The sequence below is a fragment of the Eublepharis macularius genome, chromosome 11, assembly GCF_028583425.1.
Source record: "Eublepharis macularius isolate TG4126 chromosome 11, MPM_Emac_v1.0, whole genome shotgun sequence".
Classification (NCBI taxonomy): domain Eukaryota; kingdom Metazoa; phylum Chordata; class Lepidosauria; order Squamata; family Eublepharidae; genus Eublepharis; species Eublepharis macularius.
In genome coordinates this window covers 85,937,073-85,955,239 of record NC_072800.1, presented here as the reverse complement: position 1 = coordinate 85,955,239, position 18,167 = coordinate 85,937,073, and the positions used below count along the sequence as shown (strand labels likewise).

Below are 18,167 nucleotides of genomic sequence, written 5' to 3'. Positions count from 1 at the left end.
TTGCGACTGCAGACTAACACGGCTAAGTCCTCTGGATCTAGGCTCTTCCTTGGTGGCGTACTATCTAGGCTTGCTTGCTTGAGCCACACATGAAACTGCTTTATATTGGATCAGTCCATCTTTCCCTCAAGATCAGAACTGTCTTCTCAGACTGGCAGTGACTCTCCAGCGTCTTTAGGTAGAGGTCCTTCCCATCACCTTCTATCTGACCCTTTTAACTGGAGATGGTGGTTCAGAGGCCCTTCCCCTGAGCCACAGACCCTTCCCGAGATGCCTGCAGTCAATGGGGCTGACAAGTGTCTTGCATTGAGAAATTGTGTTTGCTCCTTAGCTTGAGGGACATGATCCCATGCATGTATAAAGAGGTATGAAGTCACTTGAGTAGAAAGAGCAGAGTTGCAATGCCTAGCCCCTTTCCCTGCTTATGAATGTTCAGCCTAATCATCACAGACTTCAGGCACATATAAACTGTACATGTAATTGCTCGGTGCAGACTGAACATGTAGCCCTCGTTTAACCTATGACTGGTTTGTGACTCCCAAGATTTGGCAGGCAGGCAGGCAATCGTGTGAAACTTCCATTCTGAGAGCAGGGAGCTGAGCCTTGGCAATGTTAGAGGTTGATGATCTTAGCATCTTCGGTGCAGAAGGTCCAAGGAGCTTTCCCGCAGGCCCTTCCAGCACTGCAGCCCCCTTTGACTCCTGGAAAGAACTTATGAGGTTGCAGGATCAGCGCTGAAGAACAGCCTTGATGGCCAGAGGGTTGGCATGTGAAGGGACCAGGGGGTGGCACTGGCCTCTCCCCTTGGGAGCTGTGCATGCAGGACAGGAAGGAGGAGTGATTTCTACTCTCTGTCACTTCTACACTGCAGCAGCCTGTGTGGCTGTTCCTCTGTGTGAGTCCTGGTTCTGATTAGAGATGGGCATGAACCAAAATACAAACCAAAATTAAGCACGAACCAGGCTGGTTCATGGTTCGCAAACCACGGTTCATCAGATCCCATTTCTGACAAACCACCACGAACTTTTAGACTGGTTCTTTTGGTTCGTTTTTTGGTCCATCACTGCAGACAGCCTGGTGCCAATCAATCAGTTTCCTAGGCAACAGGGGATGGACTTCCTGCAGACCTGCTGGCCCGGAAATGACCTTCTGCTGACCCAGAAGTGATGATTTTCTGACCTGGATATGATGCTTTCACGAACCAAACGAACCAGTTCGCAAACCAGGGGCAGGTTCATGAAAGTTTGTGGTTCATGATTCATGAAATTTGACGAACCACAAACTACATGGTTTGGGTTTTTTTCAGTTCATGCCCATCTCTAATTCTGATCCTGCCAGGGGTCAGAAGGAGCTGCAGCAACGCAGCGGGGTACAGGAGTCCTGCATCTCCCATAGATGGAGTGGTAGGATATGGACCATTGTTTTGATGTCATTAAAAATGAATTTGGTGCAGAGGGATTCGCAAGGACCAGTCTGAATATTTGCTCACAAAAGTTAGCATTTGTTCTCTAACTCTTAATTCTTCCTGTCTCTCTGACTGTGAATGCTAATAAATGCAGGGCACGGACAGTTCACGGGTCTCCGTCCCTCTGTCAAAAAGCAAACTCTGCACGTGTGTCCGGCGTCAATTTAAATTCAGGCTCACACAGAGGCGGTTTAACCCTTTAACCCTCATCATGGTTTTGCTAATTGAAACCGTGCTAAATGGGTTGTTATTTGCATTTTAAAGGTGGGGAAAAGATGACTTTAAAAAGACCATGTCTTTCCCCGTTTGCCTTTTGCTTTTTACAGATGGACCAAAATCTGTGATCTTCGTCAAATTCGGTTTAGGTGCTTAGAGCTTCGAGAGATGCAAGATCTATAAAGCAGCATAGGCTCAGCCAGGTTAAACTGAATTAGGTTTTCCTTCAAATTTGCCATCCGTACTCAGAATTCAGGTTTGTGTTTGAAATGGTTTGTGGGAGAAAATACAGTGGTCAAGTTGCAAAGTCAGATATTAAAATATATTCAAAATAGGTATTTACAAAGATCAAGTTAAAAATATAGGGCTACATACATATGTTAAAAATAGGTACCTATTTTGAATATCTTTTAATATTTTTTTGCTTTGTATTTGCTTTGTATTTTCCCCTGTCTGTTTGGGTTGAGTCTGTGGAAGCCCCCACCCCTCCCTTTCTTCGCTGTTAAATGGTTTGTGGCACAAAAAAATTAAACATTTGAAATTTTGGATTAGAATTTTGTAGCATTAGCCACTTTTGATTTCTGGACTTCCTAGGGAGTGGCACATAGGTGCAGTTTGTCCAGTTTCCCGCCATTCTGTCTCATGTTTCTCCAAAAAACTTACCAAGAGGCACAATTATGAGGTTTCATGAGTCACAGCTCACTTCTTCTGAAGAAGTGAGCTGTGACTCACGAAAGCTCACACTGTACCACAAATTTTGTTCGTCTTATAGGTGCTATTGGACTCTTGCTCTTTTCCACTGCTATAGACAGATTAACCCTGAACTGGATAGCCCTAACGAACCTATCTCGGCAAACCTCAGAAGCTAAGCAGGGTGGCAGAGGCAGACAATAGCAAACCACCTCTGATAGTCTCTTCCCATGAAAACTCCACCAGGGGTTGCCATAAGTCAGCTATGACTTGAAGGCACCACATGCACACACAGAGAGACCGACTCACACAGCTAACCACCTTGATCTAAGATGCACATGCGCTCATGCCCAAGGCACAGGACAGCTCAGAAGGGAACTATGACGCAGTCATTTTGTCTGCATCTATCTGTCCTCCAATGGGTTGCGTGCATCTTTCTCCCTTCCTTATTTTATCCTTACAACAATCCTGTGAGGTAGGTTAGGCTGAGAGCCTGTAACTAGTGCAAGGTCACCTTGCAAGCTTCATAGCGCAGCATATCTGAGATCCCAGGTGTCCTAAATCCTCGTTTGACACACAACACTAATTCTCTGTCCACATAGATACAGTATGGGGGGGATGAGCGGTGAATCAAGGAAGGGATAGAAGCCACAGCAAACCGCCTGTGTTCCAATTCCAAAATTAAGTTTCAGAATTCTCAATTAAAACTGAAAGGAAGATGGAGTGGGATGCTGCGTTTCCTATAACCTTTGGCTGATTGCGTGTGACAATCTTTCCCCCTTTCAGATTGAAGTGTCAGCACACTGTTAACTCACAGCTCTACACACCGCCCAAAGGCGGGGATGTAGCATGACACATGTGGGGCGATTCTCACTCAGTTTAATTCCGCAGCAAGGGAACAGAAGGAGAAATCGCTTCGAAGGCTGTGATTTTCAAAATGAGTTTTTGTTCCAGCTGATTGTTCCATAGGATTCTTCCCTGGAGCGTTAGGAGGGGGAAGAGTGGTGGTGGGGGGTTAAGGTGTCATTGATCTATATCCCAAAGGATTATTTAGGTCAGAAGCATACTTGCTCGGAGGGGATCAGATGGGGATAACGCATGGAGAATGCAAGGGCCCCTACCGTCAGCAAAACAGCCTGGCAGCACGTGAAAGATGATTGAATGAGGTAACAGAACCTCTGCACACCATGCGAATGTCCTTAGGTCCTGGGGATTTTCTTGGCAGTTCTGCTTAAATGCAACGACCAAACATTAATTCAGTTGACAGGAACAGTCCTGGTACAACAGTACGAGTTTCCAGCATATGTGATTGTTTGCATGCTTCTTTCCAGATGTTTTCAGTTTTTCAAGAAGCTTGCTAAAAACGTTTTTTGCATAGATAATGCATTTCATAAATAGATCGATAAGACAGCGACCTACCTTTCATGATAAGTGGTAGTCTATAAAAAAAGAGAGAATGTGATAGCTAACATAATGAGCTAGTTTCCTTGTGGGAAGAAAACTGCTAAGGACTAAGTTCGTACAGGTGTGCCCTCATGGAGAACTTGCCGTTGTCCAGGGCTGTGCTGGTAGGATTGCCTCTATAGAAAATGATTAGGAACCAGACACCACGGGAAGTTGAATTTTGCACAGGTTAAGTTGTCCTTCGACAAGGTGAGAAAAATGCGCCAGCAAAAATGTGAGAAGTTGCCGAAACAAAAATGGTGTTGATAGGATTTGACCCTGGACTGAGAACTAAAAAAAACCAGACAAGTGGAAATCCCATGAGATGTATCCGTTGCTGGGCTAAATATCTGTCTAGTACATTTTTGTCGCATTCTTCCTCCAAGAAACTCAAACTAACATAGGTGGTTCTCCCATTCCTGTTGAATTATTGTCCTTGGGTATTTCAGCAAGCCTGCTGAGCCTGCCTCTTCAGGTCAAACTCAAGACTTCATGGCCGCCATGGCAACGGTGGGCTGTCAGGTTGTGATAGGCCCAACACATGAAAAAGGACATACACTTGACCTTTTCTTTACCAAGCTGCTTGCCTATGAGCTGATTTGGGGACTGGAGGTTCTGTCCATGCCATCATCTTCTAAAGGCACAGCTGCCTTCTCCCTGCAGAGGAAGAGAACTGATGTGGATGGCCATCCTTGAAGATTATTGGATCGCCACCCTTGAAGATTATTGGATCGCTTTGGTTTCTAGGATGTCTGGAGAATTTTGAGAGCCTCCTAGTTAATTCTGTGGAGACCTTTGTAACTGAATGGAATGATGGGCTGGCCAGAGCCATAAACAGGGTCACTCCTTGGTGTCCTCTCTCACACCATAGCTCTATGGTTTACCAGGGAGATGGAAGACACGAAACATATTGGGAGACGACTCCAACGTCATTGCTGGAAGACTCAAGATGACTCAGAAACAATATGCCATAGAGCCCATTGGCAGGCCTTGAAGTCACGGTGACAGTCACGAAGGTTTTGCCACCACCATCACCGCTGGGTCAGCTGAATCTCATTCAGCTAAATTGCTTAAAGCGGTTCATATCAGTGATGTTGATTTGGCCCCTGGCTGTGATGTTTTTGTGAGGTTCTTTACTGATAAAATCTCTCCCCCATCTGGTCCGACTTGGAGGCCACGTTGAGAGCAGATCCACTTCCTCAGGAGTCAGAAGCATCGGCTCGTTCTTTTTTTATGGATAGATTCAGGGGCGGATCTGCTATGAAACTAATGAAGCTTCAGGGCCCCGAATCCTGGAGGGGCCCTGAAGCATCTTTTTTTTTTTAATAAGTGAATTTTTCAACAACATTGCTGGAGTTTTTATACGTGTTTGTTATTAAAATACGGCTATTTTAGTGACGGAACCATAAGCCAATAGGGTTACCAGCTCCAAGTAGGGAAATTCCTGGAGATTTGGGGGGTGGAGCCTGGGGAGGGCGGGGTTTGGGAGGTCAGGGGCCTCAACACGGGATAATGCCATAGAGTCTACACTCCAAAGCAGGCAGGGGAACTCCAGGGGAACTGATCTCTGTCGGCTGGAGGTCAGTTGTAATTCCGGGAGATCTCCAGCTACCACCTGGAGGCTGGAAACCCTATAAGCCAATGGGTTGAAGTACTTAATATTGACCTTAGAATATGCTCTGATACATGTTTCATACAGCCTCAAAATGTCCCTGTAATTGGTCAAATTTCAAAATTTTCTCGGGGGGCTTGCGGCATCCTAGCTTTACGGCTCACTGATCTTGCCAGAATCTATTAATAGCCTACATTTTGGCAGCTGGATCCTCAACGGATGTTGGACCTTTGGACCTTGTTGGGTGTTGCCCTGTTGTTGCGGGTTGAGAAGAGGCCCCCATAACAGTTCAAGCTTCGGAGTCCCCAAAATGTACTTCTACCATTGGATAGATTCATGTCGGCAGAGTCAATTGACAGAACGCCATCCTGACAGAGTCTTTGGGTGCCTGACAGCCTTCACTTGTGCTCTTCATGTCTTTCCTGGCTTTTAAGATCTTGCTGGGGAAAATGATCAGAGCTGTTGGTTAAAACCATTAATGCTTTGCTGACGGAGGGGTCTCTCCTTAGACTGTTAAAGGAAGTGATTATTAGAGCTTTGCTTTACAAATCCTCAGGGGCTAAGGAAGAGGTGCCCAGTCAGCCATAGGCCCGTCTCCAATTTTACTGGAGGTGAGAGGTTTTGTGGTGGCGAAGTAACTCCAGAAGTTCTTGGATGACATCTGCCTTTGACCCATCAGTTTGGAACGGAGACAGCTTTGCTTGCGCCGGTGAATGATTTTCATTTAAAGATGGACAGGAGACTGTGATCTCTGTTGATGTTAGATCTATCCTCAACCTTTGATGCAGTTGACCACACAATTCTTATCCATTGGCTGGAATTTGGAGTTGGAATTAGCAGAGCAGCTTTCCAGAGTAGTGGGAGTTGTCCTGTTAAGGGCTGCAGGGTTCTGTTCTTTTACCTCAGGCTTCAAGATTTATGTAAGGCCACAGACTGAGAGCCAAGCTGCAAGAGACAAATTACACGAGGAGGAGTACGTGAAGGGAGTCGCAATGTTCGCTGGGAAGCTGAGTTTTAAAAGATCGATCAGAAGGCTCTGCCAATTCCCCCTCTCTACAGAGACAGCAAAGATCCCTCCTCAGAGGGTTTGTTTATTTCCTCTTCACCACCTAGAAGGGGAGGTGAAACTGTCTTTGGAAGGTGAAGAGGAAATAAAGAGCTGGCTCTTTAGAGAGGGGGAATTGACAAAGCCTTCCGATCTCTTTTAAAACTCTGCTTCCTGGCTAACATTGCAACTCCCTTCATGTGCTCCTCCTCGTGTAATTCGTCTCTTGTAGCTTGGCTCTGAGATAATCCAGAGCATCAGTACTCATTATCCAAGGGCCAAGCTACACATGACGAATGACACTTGAACGGCAAGTGGATTGAGTGGAGGGCAAGTGAACAGGGCGAAATAGACTTGCTGTTCAAGTGTCATTCGTCATGTGTAGCTTGGCCCCAAGACTCCAGATGTGTCCATTATGGCTCTGAACCAGTGCCCTGAGGCCATAGTCAGGCACCTAAGGCAGAAGACGCTAAAGCTTATTCCATACAAGACAGAGGTAGCGCTGGTCAGGAAGGCTGATGATTTAGAGGGACTGGATCCACTCGTAGTGGGTGAAGTTGAGCAGGCAGTTATAGTGGACGTGAAGGGCTTGGAGATGCTCATGAACCCAAACGATGCTTCAGAAGCAGGTTGGTGGCTTTCTGTCAGCTGCGTGTGGTTTGCCAACCTTCACCCTTCTTAGGCTCAACTGATATGACCATGCTGACCCATGCTTTTGTAACCTCACAGCTAGATTACTGTAATGTGCTCTATGTTGGGCTGCCCTGGAAGATAAATGGAAACTGCTGCTGGTTTGGAATGCAGTAGCCCGATTATTGTCCACAGCTAGCTGATGGAAACTTACTTTGCCTATCATAAAATAAACTACACTGGCTACCAGTTTGTCTCCGAGCCTGGTTCTTGGTACTGGTTATGACATTTAAATCCCTTCATAGCCTAGGACTGCATATCTTATGTCCCCATGTGCTGCTACAGCTTTAGGCTGTCTCCTACTGGCTGTTCCTCCACTTAACGTAACCTTCCTTAATTTTTTAGGATGCATTGCAAGGCTGTTATATTTGCCTGGGTTTTTTGAGGGAGTGGGGTATAAATTACAGGTATTTATGAGGCTACAGGGATCATTTGGTGTTTTATTTTGTTGGCTTTCAATTGTGATAGTTGCAATGATGCGATCTGTATGCCACCCTGAGCTTGAAGGAAAGACAAAATGTAATCATTTCAATAAATAAATAATCCCCAGGACAATCCTGTGAGATAGGGTATATTGAGAGCAAATGATTGGCCCAGAGTTAACACAGTGAGCTTTGTGGTGGAATGGGATTTGCACCCAGGGCTCTCACATATGAGTTAGATACTCTGACCTGTATACTACATGAATTCTGCTACTTCAGGCTGAAGGCGGGAGAACGGAATGTGTCTGAATGCTTTCCAAAATGCGAAAGCAATGTATCTGCACCAGGCTTTTGCATGGAGGGAATATTCTTTAGGAGAGAAAGTATCCAGCAATTAGTCTGAAAAGGTACAGCCCAGTGGCTGCTAGATACTGTAGCGATCTGGCGGTCTGCATTATCTTTAGCTTATCCTGTGCTTTCTCCCGTCTGTTCTTGCAGTTGCCTTTGCTTAATTTGCTGGTCACACACACACACACACACACACACACACACACACACACAAAACCTATATATTTCTCAGGCAGTGAGGAGGAAACTCCTATGTTGGAGTGTTTCCAAATTTTCATTTCCTTTTAGTGTCCTTCATTTTGTACATTAATGTCTACAGAGTCACAGAGAGGGAGCAAAATAGTAGAGAGTCCAGTAGCACCTTTAAGACTAAGCAACTTATTTGTAGCATAAGCTTTCGAGAACCACAGCTATCTTCATCAGATGAGAGCTGTGGTTCTCATCAGATGAGAGCTGTGGTTCTCAAAAGCTTATGCTACAAATAAGTTGCTTAGTCTTAAAGGTGCTACTGGACTCTCTACTATTTTGCAACTGCAGACTAACACGGCTAATTCCTCTGGACAGAGAGGGAGAAAAGGGGCATTTGGACATACACACACCCCATTAAATGCAGGCAGCATGGCACAGCACTCCATCTCTCACTCATTGTTCATACTCTGAGTGAGTGTGTAGTGGAAAACATACACTGGAATAGAAGTGCTTTGAGGCATATGTTCATTGTAAAAGGTGACACAGACAGAGTAACTGATTCTTCAGGGCCAACCTTCACATCCATCCTGGATCAGCTATGCAGACACACACACTGTAAGTTCTATGCTCAGTTCCAAGGTGCATGTGGACCCAGTTGGCTTAACAGATCTTTTGTAGAAAATCTTCTGTCCTCGTCGCCAATGCTCCTGCTCAGTACAGCAGTAGAATTTTTAAAAACCCAAGACAATTTGCTGCTGTCTTACATGTAATTGCTCTTAGGAAATAAGTGCTTTGAAAAAGCACTCCCCTAGTCGGAACGCAGCTTAAATTCTCCTAGCCAGGTGCTCTAATACTAAATACATAAATAATATTAACTAATATTTAATAAGCCTCATTAGTTTCCTTGTTCGATTTCCCGTCCATTAATGCACATGCTTAAAAGTGGCTGTCCACCTTTCTCTCCAGAGTTACGTGCTTAATAAGCAAAGAATGGGTTTTATCTTAAAGCTAGTGAGGGAAGGTTTCTCTGTGGGTGCTGGAGGGAAAATGTGGTTCATCACACAGACATAGTCATGTGCGCACCTCCGAGGGACACAGATGGTTTGCGGTTCCTGTTTTCTGTTCAGAAGCACAGTCTAAAAAGAAAACATGATCTCTGTGATCAAGTGCATCTCCCCAGAAACATAGATGTTACATGTGGGGTGACGCTTGTGCAGTGCCAATTGGAATATTTGTCGTGAGTCACCTGCAAAATGGCTGCCTTTTTGCCTCACAGATCAAAAGAGAGTATTAGTAAACGTGTGGCTTGTTCAGAGCACTTATTTCCTAAGAACAATTACATGTAAGACGGCACCAAATTGTCTTGGTTTTGTTTTGTTTTTAATTGACATTTGGTGAGAGCACAAAGTTTGCTCTGAGGGGCAGCGTTTCCCAAGAAAATGTCTCTTCGTGGCAAAATCAAAATCCATCCCCCGCTCTCAGCAAAGCATTTTTTTGCGGAGGGGAGGACTCGCAACAGTACATATTGCTTCTTTTTCCATTATGTGCTTTGTTACCCCAGCCCCAAATCATATATTGGAACAAAAAAGTACCACAAGTTTTGTTTCTGAAAACGCTCATCCAGAGAGGCGTTTTTAAGTGCTTTTGGGAGATACGGCCCCTTCTGATAAACTTATGGCTCCTGATAACCTGGAGAACATTTACCTCACCACAAAGAGATACGGGCTTGAGACAGGAAAATACAAACAATGTTAACAGTTATTAATGTTGGGTATTTTCTGTCTTGTGTGAAAGTGTATTTTCAGAGTTTAGCTGTCTGAGTGTTTTGAAACACAATGTTTTTTGCCACCACAATAAGGGTTTTCTTGTGGGAACATTTTCTGCCCCAAGATAAATTAGAATATACTCCAGGATACAATTTCAATGCAATAAGTAAGAGAAGTTATTCCAGTCCTAGCCCATTGATTTCAGTGGGCTTAGACTGGAGTAACTCTGCTTACGATTGCGCTGTTTGTGAAAGTTCACATGCGCTTTCCGCACGCACAAAACAGGACCCCGTGCAGTGCGCAAGGTAAGTGCCAGGGACTCAACCCTCCCGACAGGAGGTGGGGGGAACCCGGCAACCGTAGCTAGACACTCTCATTCAAAACTACCTTATAGGGTTGTTTGAACATGAAATGAAGGACAGGAGAAAAGAACTCGGAGCTCCTAAGCAAGGCGACGGGATTAAAAATGTAATAAATAACAGAGCAGATCACAAGAAGCCCCTTGTTTCAGCACAGTGTTGATTTCATGATTTGCAATTTTGTTTTAGGGAGCATCAAATTGCAGATTTTTACAGCATCTTCATTTAGAGTTCTGCAGTTAGCATTCTGGTAGCAAATTATCCAAATGAAAAAGGACCAAAGCCGATAGTGTAATTTTATTTATTTTATTTATGTCGTTTATAGTCCGCCTTTCTCACTGAAACTCAAGGCGGATTATATAATGTGAGATTAGTACAGTCAATATCAAGGACTTCTCAATAAACAATGCCATAGGGTAAATAAATGCAAGTTTACAAAGACGTAGCATTAGCAAGAATCCAATACAGAGTTGAAGAAATGCTGAAACAGCATCAGCAATTCTAGAGCTGACATTAGACAACGTAGAACTACCTAGTAGGGTCATACTTAAAGCAATGGGTAATACCTAGGAGCACGTACTTAAAGCAACCGATAGTATGTAAGGCAACACAGTAGCGAAGTGGTGAAAAGTTGGTAGCAGACAAAACTCTTAATAGGAGGCTTGTATGCAGAGATGCAGCTCAGGCGGAAGGAATGTAGTTGACTGCTAGAACATATTTGGCATGCAGGAGATTCTGAGTTCAGTTCCCAAAAGAAGGGTCTTCAGTAGCAGACCTTTGCCAGGGACCTCGGGGACCCACTACTGAACACACACTGTGCTTCACTTAAAGGACCAAAGGGTTTGCCTCCGCATAAGGCAACTTCATCCATCTTTGAACTACTTGCACCTTGAAAATGTTCCGTACAAAGCAGAGAGCGTTGCTACAAAAGGTGCAGTACGCTGGCCTCTGCCTTTCTATAAGTCATTTGCAGACATTTCTCTCTGATGGAGCACTGCCAAGTAGAGACAACCCAGTATTATCTTCCACTTGTCTTAGCCGTAAAAGCCTGCTGTTTGAGAACACACAACGCGCAACTCTTTTTTTTTTTTTTAAAAAAAAAGCCATTTCACATTGCATATTTCTCGTGATGTAATTTAAGATTTTGGCAGCACTGCATGGAGGCGGAAAGCTTGCCCACGATGAAAAGGAAATGACTGTGCTAGACAGATAGGACTGAATACCTCCCCTGTTGGAAAAAAAAGAGTGACAGGCTCCGTGAGAAATGACACACATCATTTAAATTGAATCAAAAGCAATGCCATTGTTCCACGAACAGATTACCCCTTAGACCTCGGTATAGTTGTGCCTGTTGACAATGAGTCACAGCGAACGGTACAAGCAGTTTCCTACAAGGAAAAAAAAAAACCAGAAGCCACTCACATGGGTGGGCTGGCCTTGGAATTGACTGGGAGATTTTCTGGTGGGATGCTACCGTGCAAAGCCACTGGCTGCTAAGGGCAAGCGGAGTCAAAAGTCCCCTGCAGCGGCACAAGGGCCAACGGACTCAATCCACCCCAGCCACTAAGGGCAATTTCACACACTGTTACCTTACTCCGATTTTTCTCCCTTTCTGCCTCATCGTTCTCTAAAGCTGGGAGAGAATAGAGAGAGCGTAAAAAAAAGGAGGAGGAAAGAGGGATTCAGCCCTTAAAAGGAATGCACTGCAAAAGTCCCAGTTTTGGACTAAACTACACGTTTGCACACATTAAGCAGCAAAAATGGGGAAATAATAGTGTGGGGAAATGGCTGGGGAGAAGGAAGGAGGTCTTCCTCCCCCACACCAGCCTTCTGAGCCGGTTTGGGCTCTCTCCGGCCATTTTTACACACCCTTCTTTTAAAAAAAAAATTACTTTTATTAAGAAAATGGGGATACAGAATAAGAAGGGATGGGGAAGAAAAAAAGGTTTCAAATTGAATCATTCTAATACATCGCACCGTTCAAACTAATATATTTCTTATCACCTCAATATGTTCTGCAGATCAGCAATTTGTTTACAAATTTTTCCATTCATTTTAAATAACTCACAGAATGCTGGTGACATCTCTGCAAAACGTTTACAGGCTCTTTGGCTTTCATTTTTTCAGCACCTTTTCTGTGACCACGGAAAGTGCGTTCGCGGGAAAGGCACCGAAAAAATGGAAGCCAAACAGCCCCCAACCATTTTGCAACCGGAGGCATCTGGATTCTTGGGGGGGGGGGACACCACCGTTGGGCGAGTGGGCCGTCCCTTTAAGGGTGTGTGAAAATGCCCTTAAAGGGACTCTCTCTTTAGAAGCCATCCCCTGCGACTGCTGTGCGGCAACCAGTACTGGGCCCGGCTGTTAAAAACCCAAATGTGTAGTTTGGCCCTCAGCCTGCCGAGGCAAAGCAGCCCCTTCGCATAGTTAATTTGTTGCCAGCAGACGAGGTCTGCACATGACATTTGTAGATGCAACGCCACATAAGGAGAAAGCCTGAGCCGCCAGAAGTCGATATATTGCATCGAAGAGAAACATTGCCTCAAAGGTGGAAGAGATGGAGAACACAGAGAAGGAAAGGAATTAGACAACTTGTTTGAGAAAGGTACAAAAAAGCCAGAGAGGCTTTTACTGTTCACGCTGTTGAAGTGTGTGACACCTTTTATAAAATCTGTTTGGCTTTGGACGCCAAAGTAGGTAAAGAGCTCATATGAAAGAGCCTTAGGATTTTGTTCAGCATTGACAAGAACTATGTGAACTTGACAGGGACTTGATTTAGCTCATTATGGGCTTTCTCCCCGATCCTCCATTATTTGTTTTACATAATAGTAAAATTATCTGCATTCACACATAGCTGTGGAAGGTTTATAAATAGATGAAGGTTATATTACGTAATATGTTATATATTAAATGGATGACGGTTATATTGTTATATACTAGATTGTACTCACCATATAACCAGCACAGTTGGGAATGGTTAAAGGCTTATTCTATCCAATGACCGGGCCTGTTTTTGTAAAACCAGAGACTGTAAATTAATTATCTCAATATTACGATACTTTTGTGTTTAATTTGTGATAAGGGCCGTTTCCACATGGCTTACCTGAAGCCGGGCCATGGCACAACGTTGCGGATCATGCCGGGGAAAACGCGAAATATTGCGTTTTCTCACGTGAATTTTGCGCGACGTCGCGCAAAACTCGCTCGAGAAAACGCAATATTTCACATTTTCCCCGGCATGATCCGCAACGTTGCGCCATGGCCCAGCTTCAGGTAAGCCGTGTGGAAACAGCCAAGGTCTTGATAAGCTGTGAATCGTTTTAATCTTCAGAATCAAGATTTGTTTTTTAAGCTCACCCCTTAAGCACAAAATTTAGTTTAGAGTTGCCAAATCTGGGTTAAGAAATTCCTGGGGAAAGTGAGTCTGGGGAGGGGATCAACCTAGCGGGGACTAGAGCCCACCCTCCAAAGAAGCCATTTCCTCCAGGGGACCTGATTCCTGTAGTCTAAAGATAAGTTGTCATTCCAGGAGATCTCCAGACCACACCTGGAAGTTGGCAAGCCTATGAGAACATACTAAGTTGCCTTCTGTTTAGTCAGCTAATAGCAGGATTTGGAAACTGACTTTCAAAAATGACAGACAATCCTCAAAGCAGTTCTGGGATTTCAGAAATATTCATTGGGGGTCTTGGTGGATCGGGATGATTTCAAATGTTTCATCCTCCAGGTGCAACCCCCCCCCCCAAAAATTCCATTTCAGACTTTGTGTGAATGAACTTTTATATCACGTCCTTTTCTGATTCTCTGCAGGTTTTTCCTGTAACAGTTTAAGATGCTGCAATCATCCAGAAAGATGCTGAGGGACTTTTTTTTATATAAACTTACGTGACAGGTGCTATCCTAAGAAGATCTAGAAGAGTTAACCGTTTTAGTCTGTAGTTGCAAAATGGTAAAGAGTCCAGTAACACCTTTAAGACTAACCAACTTTATTGTAGCATAAGCTTTCGAGAACCACACCTCTCTTTGTCAGATGCATGGAGGGTCAGATACATCTGACAAAGAGAGCTGTGGTTCTCGAAAGCTTATGCTACAATAAAGTTGGTTAATCCTAAGAAGAGTTACTCCAGTCTAAACCCATTGAAATCAATGGGCTTAGACAGGAGTAACTCTGTTTAGGATTGCATTATACCTTTATTTAGGAGAAATGAAAAAGAAACACAAGGACTGACTGAGTCTTTCATAGCAGTTTTCTCTAGCTGGCTTACCTAGAGACATTAATGACATTTTCCAGTGCAATTTGTGTTTCAATGTTTCACAGGGTTGCCAACCTCCTGGTAGGGCCTGGAAATCTCCCAGAATTGTAACTGATCTCCAGACTACAGGGATCAATTCCCCTAGAGAAAATGGCAACTTTATAGGGTGAACTCTATGACATTAAACCCTGATGAGGTCTTTCCCCTCCCTGAAGCCCCGCCGCAAGCTGCACCCCTCAAATCTCCAAATATTTCCCAACCTGAAATTGGCAATCCTCGTATTTCAGTATTGCCATATATGTATTAATAATGTATATTGTGCAGCTAAATACCATCTAAACTATGCATGAATCCCAAACAACTGTCCATACCCAAAAGAATTTAATCAATAGAATCAACCACAAAAAAGGAGAAAGAACCAGAGAACTTGAAACATTTAGCAAAAATACACATGAATATTAGAAGAGGGAAAACTGTCTCATCACTTCGGGCACTGAACGTTCTCTTTGACCTGCCTGGTCATTTCAGCGTGTGTCCGATTCCTCCCCTGCTGTTCTGTGGACACCACGAAATTTCCTGGGAAAGTTTGGTGGAGGCTGAGAAAAACCTGCTATCAAATCGTCGAACACAGCTGGTTCGAAACGTTCATCATATTTATGATCCTTCTAAGCAGCGGAGCACTGGTAAGCTTTAAAACTTACAATTTTCTCTTTGCGTTTTTTTAAAATGTATCTGCACACATTTCAAGAGTGCTTTCCCAATTCTCTTTAATCTTCTCGAATAATGTCCCGCCCATCTGTGAATCAGTCTGCCTTCTCTTCCTCCACTGCTTTGCAGATAGAGGTGGGAGACACATACTGGACAAACTCCCAGAAAGCAGAGGAGGGGAAAGCGATAGACGGTGGGTGAGGAATCTGCCGTCTTTCATCCGGGATGGAGTCTCCCCTCTTCCTCCTCAACTAGAGAATACCCCATCTTTTCTTTGCTTTCAGATACCTTTGTGTGCTATCTTCTCCTTCATCCCTTTAAACTAGTAGCTTAGGGTCGAACTAGACATGCAGGTTTTTAAAGAGTTGGCTCTGAGTTCCCCAGACCCAACTCACCTTCCCCGCAGCCACACAGCAGCTGTGGGGAATGGCTTTTAAAAAATAAAGGAGAGCCCCAAGGGCCTCAGAACACCACTGCAGGCAGAGGAAGGGCTCCGCCCGCCCCCCAGCCATTTCTCTGTGTCACACTTGTTATTTCCTTGTTTTTACTTCTCCACATGCACTGAGTACTCTACATGGAGTAGCAAAAACAGAGACCTTACCCTCCTTGATGTTTTGGAAAACGGCTTGAGGGGCGATGCAGGAGCTCTTCCTCTCCCCATGGTGGTGTTCTGAGGCTGTTTGGGCTGTCTTTTAATTTTTGACTGCCATTCCCCACAGCTGCTGTGAGGCTGCGGGGAATCTAAGCTAGGTCTGAGAGCCCGGAGCCCAACGCTTTAAAAACCTGCCATTTTAAAAGCGCTGACCCTTAGACTCAAGAGAAAAGAGAAAGAAGGCATCTGAAGGAAGGGTTTGAAATAAATTCAAACTACACATTGGTCAGTTGAATAATTCTTCCTCCAAACTGTTTTTTTTCCCCTTAACGCAGAGCAACTTTGGAGGTTGAAATCAGAAACAGAAAAGTGTGTATGTGTGTAGTGGGGTGCTGGATCTTCTCCCTTCCTGATACCTGTCTGTAGAAACCCCCAAACCCTGCAGTTCTGCTCATGGAGAGAAAGATATGAGATCCCCATGTATCTTCCCCCTCCCTTGGGGAAAGAAGACAGATTGAGAGGGGGTATTTTTGTAAGGACCAACAGTAAGAAGCAAAAGGGTTGTGTGTAAAAACACTTTGCGGCTCTTCTTGCTCTTCCTCAGTAAAAATCTAATTGTGCATGCATGCAGCTGCCATTTGAATCAAGGTCATTCAAGAATAGGGAAAGGGGATTTATTTATTTACTTTATTTATTATATTCATATTCTGCTCTCCCTGCAGAGCAGGCTCAGAGCGGATTACATCAGATCTCCCTTTTTTCCTATGGAGCCAAAATATAGCAAAGGAGACTGATTTCAAGTAGTGAAACCAAGCAGCTCGAAGGATTAAATCTCCTTTTCCCATGTATCCACAATCCAAAACACCATGGTGTGCGTGCACAGTTTATTTTTTTACTGGCACCGGGGCAGCTTTTCTTTTTTTAAAGAAACAAACTATAAAGCGCTCGGAAAGAATCACACAACGGAGCCTCAGATATAGTTTGAGTCAGCAAGAGAGGGAGAGGAAAAAAAGAGAGAGAAGCCAAAAGGGCCACAGGAAAGGGACACATGCAGAGCTGCTTGGGAGGTGCGGTTGGGGCAAGCTCACACCTTTCCGCTTGCCGGAAGGTTGAACCGAGTTCAAATCTCGGCACAGTGGTGCATTTTCTGGGAGGCCTCAGGTGTGTGAAGCAATCTGGGTTCCTGGGAAAAGCGCGACGTAAACATTAAGCATGATAATTATCTCCCTGACAGACTGGTAGGGCGAAATTGCTTTACCTGGAGTACAGCAAACAGTCTGTTCAGCTGCTGCTGATAAAGCCGTCACCTGGAAATCCCGCACGGCTGCCTTTAGGCTTGCCAAGAATTGACTCTGAGGGTCAAAGATCTAGCACACCACAGCCTTCTGTATAGGCCTCCTCTGCAACCTATCTGTCCAGTTTTATAAGTGTAGGCAGGGCTTTTTTTCAGCAGGAATGTGGTGGAACGGAGTTCCAGAACCTCTTGAAAATGGTCACATGGCTGGTGGCCCCGCCCCCTGATCTCCAGACAGAGGGGAGCTTAGATGGCCCTCCGCGCCGCTCGCCCCCCTCTGTCTGGAGATCAGGGGGCGGGGCCACCAGCCATGTGACCATTTTCTCTGAGGGCAACCCACTGAGTTCCACCACCTCTTTTCCCAGAAAAAAGCCCTGAGTGTAGGTGGTTCTTGTCTTCACAACCACCCTGTGAGGTTACACTAAGAGAGGGCGGGGGAGGCTCAAAAAGCCACCTAGACAGAGTTGGGATTTGAACCCAAGTCTCCCAAATCCTAATCTGATACTGCAGCCGCTGCACCCCCCTGGTAGCACTCCTTAGCGCCTTCAAAGGGGGAAATGTAACAGTGCTATACCACCCACGGCTACAGCTTTGTCATCATAGCTGGATCTTCATTCCCAGTTCAGTGGATCACCAAGGCATCGGACTGTGCCGAGAAGCTGCTCTTACGCCCACTGGGGGTGGAAATGGGCCAGAATTCTCCTTCTGGATTGGTTCCTTGGAGGATTCCGCGCTCTCTGCCAGGCTGCTTTCAATGAACACCCACCGTCTCCGTCCTCACTGTAGCCTTGGCATCACGCAGCCTTGGCTCAGGCTCCCCTTGGTGCTAGGCACCTTAATTGGACAGCTTTCCTTGTTCCGGATAATGTCTGTCTAGTCGGCTCTCATCTGTTCCTGTCACTGCGGCTGCCTCTACTCATGTCCCTTCAAAAACCCAGCTTGTGAATTGGTTTTTCTTCTGGAGCTTAGGGCCAAACTAGACGTGCGTGTTTTTAAAGAGTTGGGTTACCTGCAGCCGCACAGCAGCTGCAAGGAACGGTTGCTAAAGAAACGAAGCAGAGCCCAAATGGAACAC

At 44.9% G+C, this 18,167-nt stretch overlaps 1 protein-coding gene across 2 annotated transcripts in view; it reads left to right on the top strand.

The window, feature by feature from the left end:
* SCN5A (sodium voltage-gated channel alpha subunit 5) overlaps positions 1-18,167 on the top strand; it is a 306,477-nt gene that overhangs the window by 227,530 nt on the left and 60,780 nt on the right. For both annotated transcript variants that reach the window (XM_054990894.1, XM_054990895.1), the window contains exon 19: positions 15,027-15,181. In XM_054990894.1, coding sequence (XP_054846869.1) covers positions 15,027-15,181 — 155 coding nt within the window. The remainder of the gene's footprint in view (positions 1-15,026; positions 15,182-18,167) is intronic.